The sequence below is a fragment of the Macrobrachium rosenbergii genome, chromosome 22 (assembly GCF_040412425.1).
Source record: "Macrobrachium rosenbergii isolate ZJJX-2024 chromosome 22, ASM4041242v1, whole genome shotgun sequence".
NCBI lineage: Eukaryota > Metazoa > Arthropoda > Malacostraca > Decapoda > Palaemonidae > Macrobrachium > Macrobrachium rosenbergii.
The window spans coordinates 41,587,506-41,593,505 of record NC_089762.1 but is presented as its reverse complement, the minus strand read 5'-3'; the positions used below and the strand labels follow the sequence as shown (position 1 = coordinate 41,593,505).

Below are 6,000 nucleotides of genomic sequence, written 5' to 3'. Positions count from 1 at the left end.
GATGTCACACACGCTTATTGCAAATGTTTAGTTTATTTACCCGGTGCATATGGCCGCTTTGAAAAAGCACAGCTAGCAGAGAATTTTTCAAGCATTTGCGTCTTTCCTTCGGAACATATAACTACGCATCGGCACTCTTTTTAAAGCTTTAATCTTGATTCGTCTTTGTCAAGGGGGGCGGGGCCACAAAGAGAGAGAGCTTTGTAACAACGCATTTATATGTAACGCACTGTCTGTGTCTCTCTTGTACCCTTAGGAAGAGAACGGTGCCAAGAACCCCTTGGGGGTAGGGTAGGGGTGAGGGGGTGCTGGCTCCCTCCTGACCAATACGTAGTAGGAACGAGAAGTGACGTAAACAACATGGCAGCGGTCAACGATCGCTGCTAATCATTGTGTGTGAAAGTGCGAGGAAAGATAAAGGGAGTTTTAAGTGTTGAGAGTGTTTTTGTCAGTTTAAGAAGTGCCGTCTGACGAAAAGAAGAGACTGGAAGGACTCGTTGTCCCAGTAGAATCATCCGAAGGTGAATTTTGACCTCCTCGTCCTAGAAGGATCGCTCAAAGTGAATTGGACGTCCTCGTCCCAGCAGGATCTACCGAAGGTGAAGTTGACGTCCTGGTCGTAGGATCCTCTGAAGGTGAATTGGACGACTTTGTCGTAGGTTCTTCCGAAGGTGAATTGGACGTCCTCTTTGCAGCAGGATCTCCCGAAGGTGAATTTGACGTCCTCTTCATAGAGTCTCCTGAAGGAGAATTGGATGTCCTTGTCGTAGGATCTCCCGAAGGCGAATTGGACATAATATTTCCAGTAAAATCTTCCGAAGGTGAATTTGACGTCCTCGTCGTAGGATCTCCCGAAGGGGAATGTCGTCCTCGTCGTAGGGCTTTCGATGGTGAATTGGACGTCCTCGTCCCAATAGTATCTCCCCCAAGGGAATGACGTCCCCGTCGTAGTTCTCTCGAAGGTGAATGACGTCCTCGTCGTAGGATCCCCCGAAAGTAAATTTGACGTCCTCCTGCTGCGACATGAAGGACGACGAACTCGATCTGGGCTTCACGCCCCAGAAATATGTCGTGTACAACAAGCTCCTGCCGTACGGGGAGGACATAGGACCCGAGATCATACAGCAGCTGCAGGAGATTAAGGAGAATTTGTCCAAGGCTGTGGTCCTGCACGACATCAGGCCGGGATGCATACATTGGGTGGCCAGGTTGTCGAGGTGAGGATTTGCGTAGGCATATAGCCTACCCTCTTATTAACATATGCCGTTACAACCATACGTAGTGCGAAACCTCAGCAAGCATAGCCTATACCCTGCACTAGCCTGTATAACCTAAGCTATGCCATAAAGCCATATGTACTATGAAACTTTGACAATCCTTTACTCTACACTAGCCTTTATAACCCATGCCAATACAACCATATGTACTATGAAACCTCAACAAGCCTGTACCTTACACTAGCCCCTATAACCTGTGCCTGTGCAGACATATGTACCAGAAAACCTTGACAAGCCTGTACCCCCTGCTAACCTATATAACCCATGCTTATATAACCATAAGAACTACGAAACCTTGACAACCCAGAAAAGCTTGTACCCTATGCTAGCCTATATAACCTATGCCTGTACAACCATACGTACTATGAAACCTCAACAATCATCTACCCTACTCTAGCCTGTATAACCTGTGCCTGTACAACCATATGTATTACGAAACCTCGACAGTCCTTTACCTCAAACTAGCTTATATAACCTATGCCTCTACAACCATATGTACTATGAAACCTTGACAATCCTGTATCCTACTCGAGCCTATATAATCTGTGCCTATGCAACCATATGTTCTGTGAAACATCGACAATCCTGTACCATACTCTAGCCTATATAACCCATGCCTATACAAACATGTGTACTTCGAAACCTTGACAATCCTGTACTCTACACCAGCCTATATAATCTATGCTTATACAACCATATGTGCTACAAAACCTCAAGAAACGTGTACCTTACACTAGTCTGTATAACCTGTGCCTTCACAACCATATGTAATATATAACACATTGAAGCTACTGATAAGTTAAAGTTTGGGATTTACCATAGGGACAGTAAGCTAGTAGCCTAGTAAGGTACAGGCTGTGTTGAGGTGAGTCAGTCTTCTTCCTAGCATTATATTTATTTACTGTCAGACTGTCAGGCTTAAGCAAAAAGATGCTTGTGAAATGGAGGAAAATCTAAAGTGCCCAGATGGCAGCGGTATGGATCAGTTTACCATATCATTTTAAACCGTAGTTTTAGAAACATATGTTAGGTTGTATGTGGGCAGTAGAACCAGTATTTGACATCCACTTGGCATAAGCAATTAGTTTTAGGTCTCACCTCAAGTATATTATAAACTGCAGTCAGTAACATAGCCTTTAAGGGCATTACTAAAGGGCGTTGGTGGTGGCAGCTCGGCCCCAAGCTGCATCCACTTTTTATCAGTTTACTCTATCTCTATTCCTGCTTCTTTTTTTCAGTCTTGATGTCCAGCCTTTCAAACTTACTTCCTGGTGCACCTGTGGGGTTTTCTCTCTATGCCTCCTTTAGATCGTTTGACTTCATTTCACTTTTTTTCTTGAACTGTCTGCCTTGCTGCTCAATCACTCCATTCCCTCTTTTCACTTGTCTGAAGTGCTGTATGGCTGAAAGTATCCCTAGTGGTTGGTTTGGCAGCCTAAATTTCATATATCAAATTGGTCAGTTATGTTTAGGCATCATGCAGAAAGGGAGATTTTATTTGTCTGTTTAGGGGCAAGTTAGGCTACCTCTTAGGGTGGGGGCTTGGTTTGCTCTTGTTCTTCCAGAGTTATGCATAATCTTTTTTTTCATATCCTGATGTTCAGTTACTTCACAATAACGTGATTGGCCTCTTGTTGTGTGAGGGAATGTGGGTTATATTATGTCCGGTCAAGGGTTGCACCACCTGTTCAGTTAAGGTTTACCTTGTCAGTGCTATATGAAACAATGTGGGTGACCCTTCTTCATTGTCAGGAGTTGCCCTATCACTGTTGTCAGTATTGGCATATCTATCTTGTCAGGGCTTGGTATATCTTTCCTGTTACAGGTCAGGTGTTGCCCCACTTTTGTCATGTGGCATATGTAGCCCAATGATAGGGAGTATATATGAGCTGGTCATATGTCGAATGGTAAAGGGTGATTGACCAGTTAGGTGCTTGGTTGATGATGCTTTGTCCTGTGAGAGGCTTAGTGACCCAGTTTGACCTGTTAAAAGTATGGGTGATATTATTGGTTGTCGGGGAGGGGTGGTGGCATGGTTGACCCAGTTTGTCCTGTCATGGGCTTGGTTGCTCTAATTTGCCCTGTCATGGTCGCTCAGATTTGTCAGATCATGTGCATGACTGATCATATTTTCATGTTATGGGGCTTAGTTAATCCTGTTTGTAACCTGCCCATGTTGACATAAGGCAGGGATAGCAGGGATCTGCTTGATGTACTGTATCATAAGGCTGGATTAAATCTCTCCTGTTATGTCAGTCATGTGTAGTTTTATCCACCCTGTCTGATGGCAAGAATAGGTTGTATGTGCTCCATCAGGTTAATGTATACCTCTTTCTGGTTAGAGCTACTTGTAGCAGATCATGGACTTACCCACCCATCTTTGTTGAGACAAGCTTTTCTTAAGTCTGTGTGATACAACCTGTTGCTCTGCCCTGAGCAAAGTCCTCTGACTGAAGGGTATGAACATTTGTACCGTAGTAGAGATGTCCATGCTCTTCGGAGCTTTGAGCATTCATGCCCACCTTGTTAGCTTCAGCCTAGGAAGTAAGGTGTGACTTTCCGCAGCCTAACTTGGGCACCAAGGCAAGACTTATTCTGTTAGCCATAGCCTTATCATGGTGTGTAGACAAGTTGCCCAGCCCTTTGTATCTTATGTGGCTCTTGGAGAGCAGGGGATTCATTCCTGCTGTTCATGTTCATGAGTGTGTTGTAAACTCAGAACGCTGTTAATTTCTGACGAGGCCTGAGATTCTCTTGATCCCCTCCTGAGAATTGGTTTTGGGGAGCTGTAAACAAGCTGGGAAGAAGAAGAAGATTAGATGCTTTTGTGCAACATATTTACATTGTTAAAGACTGCAGATGATGTGCGTTAACCTTTTGATAGATATTTAGATATTTGTATTAACCTTTTGATAGTTATTTAGTTCTGCCAACAAGGAAATGTTTCAGGCAGCAAACTATTTCTGATATCCATGGATGACTTCAATGTTTGAAACCTCTTTTAATAAAAAAAAAAGAGAGTTTTGTGTTAGTGTTTGGTAGAATTTCAAATTTTTATTTTATGATTTACATATGGGAAATTGAATTTTTTGTACTAAATGCAGATTGCAAATACAGTACAGTAATGAACCTTCATTTATTAGTGCAGACTAATTTAAAATACTAAACTATACAGTACAGTATAGTTAAAGTAGAATTGTTATATTTACTTTTTTTGTTCATTCTCCAACCTTCATTATTCTGGCTCAGAGTGTTTGTTTTTGGGAGGGAAGGCTCAGCTTTTCAATTGACATTTGCAATGCCATAACTTTCTTTTCAATTTTGTGAATTTTAAGGGCTTGATTCATCTAATTTTTTGTTCAGAATTTTTATTGAATGAGGGGATTATCTCTCTTATTTCTCATCTGAAAGCAAAAGGAATTGATATTATTAAGTAAATTGCCCTAGTAGCCTAGGTGCTAAGTGTATCATAATTGGAATGGAAAATTCATTTTATTTTGAGAAACTAATGTAATCATTGTATTCTTTCTTTTCAGATTTGTCAAGCTTTATGGAGTATGCATGTCCAAAGACGACCACATCCTCTTTGTGAAGTTACTATACGAGTTGAGTGTTATTCTCAACCAAGAATTTTGGGTTACTGCCAAATTTGCTCAGATGCTGACAATACTCTTGAAGTAAGAATTTTACTAGTAGAGAAACTGCCTTATTTTGTAAAATTGCTTATTCACATTTTTGCTTGGACTGTTATAGATTGGGTGACACTGCTATAAATACTGTGATTTAAGAATATACCGTAAGTCTGGCGAAATCATTGCAGTCTTTTTTGTACAGTGATTGATTTTTCATCAGTATGTTTGTTGTATACTATATTACTGTTGCTTTTTGAAAGAAAAAATGGTAACCTTGCAGGAAAAAAGAATTGCTGGCTCCCGGCGAGCTGGTGTTAGATTGGAAGCCACTCTTTCAACTGTACGAATCCCTCTTCTACAACTCGTACAACACCATCGGCATGCTGATGCTTCCGTCGTAAGTTGATGGCAGAAGACATGCACTTAGCTTTTAAATCTTTCATTCTGTTTGTTAATTTTTTTTGTTTTATTTTCGTTTTTGTCAGATTCAGCTTGCATGCCAACTGTCGGTTTTACTTCTCTATAGTTTTCATTATTTTTTTTTTTTTATCTGTTCCCTCACATTTTATTCCCAGGAAGGAAAGAGCATGGCATATACTGTACAGAATACAATTTTAGTAAATTATAGTGATACATTGGTAAAACTTGAGGAAAAGTGAGAAGTATTTCAAAATGAAACTGTTAAGCCTTCTGGCATGAAAGCACACACAGCCTACTGCTTTCCTTGGTTGAGTTTTACTTCTGTAGTAGTAAATGAGCTGTTTTTTTAACTTTATTCTATGCTATTCATGTGAGAATATATCATAATTTCATTATATTTTGTCTTTTATGAATTTATTTCCTGATTTGTATTTTGAAACTGAATATAATTTACTGATTATTGTACATGCTCATGACCTTTTAAAGGGATTGGCATCAGGCAAGTTTTTGCAAATTATTTTGATACCACAGTTTCCTTTCCAACTTGAGAATGACCTGTGTTCTACATCTAAGACAGGTTTCCACGAAGCTGTGAAGTGGACTCACATTTGTTTTTTTTTTGGAAGCACTGTAGTCAGATTGAGCAAGAGACCACCTAGGAAGGTAGTAGG

At 40.7% G+C, this 6,000-nt stretch overlaps 1 protein-coding gene across 2 annotated transcripts in view; it reads left to right on the top strand.

Annotated features, from left to right (window-relative positions):
• The first annotated feature begins 321 nt into the window (after positions 1-321).
• LOC136850791 (proteasome activator complex subunit 4-like) overlaps positions 322-6,000 on the top strand; it is a 50,539-nt gene continuing 44,860 nt past the window's right edge. For both annotated transcript variants that reach the window (XM_067124790.1, XM_067124789.1), the window contains exons 1-3: positions 322-1,217; positions 4,814-4,954; positions 5,190-5,306. In XM_067124790.1, the coding sequence (XP_066980891.1) occupies positions 1,024-1,217; positions 4,814-4,954; positions 5,190-5,306 (452 nt within the window). In that variant the 5' untranslated portion in view covers positions 322-1,023. The remainder of the gene's footprint in view (positions 1,218-4,813; positions 4,955-5,189; positions 5,307-6,000) is intronic.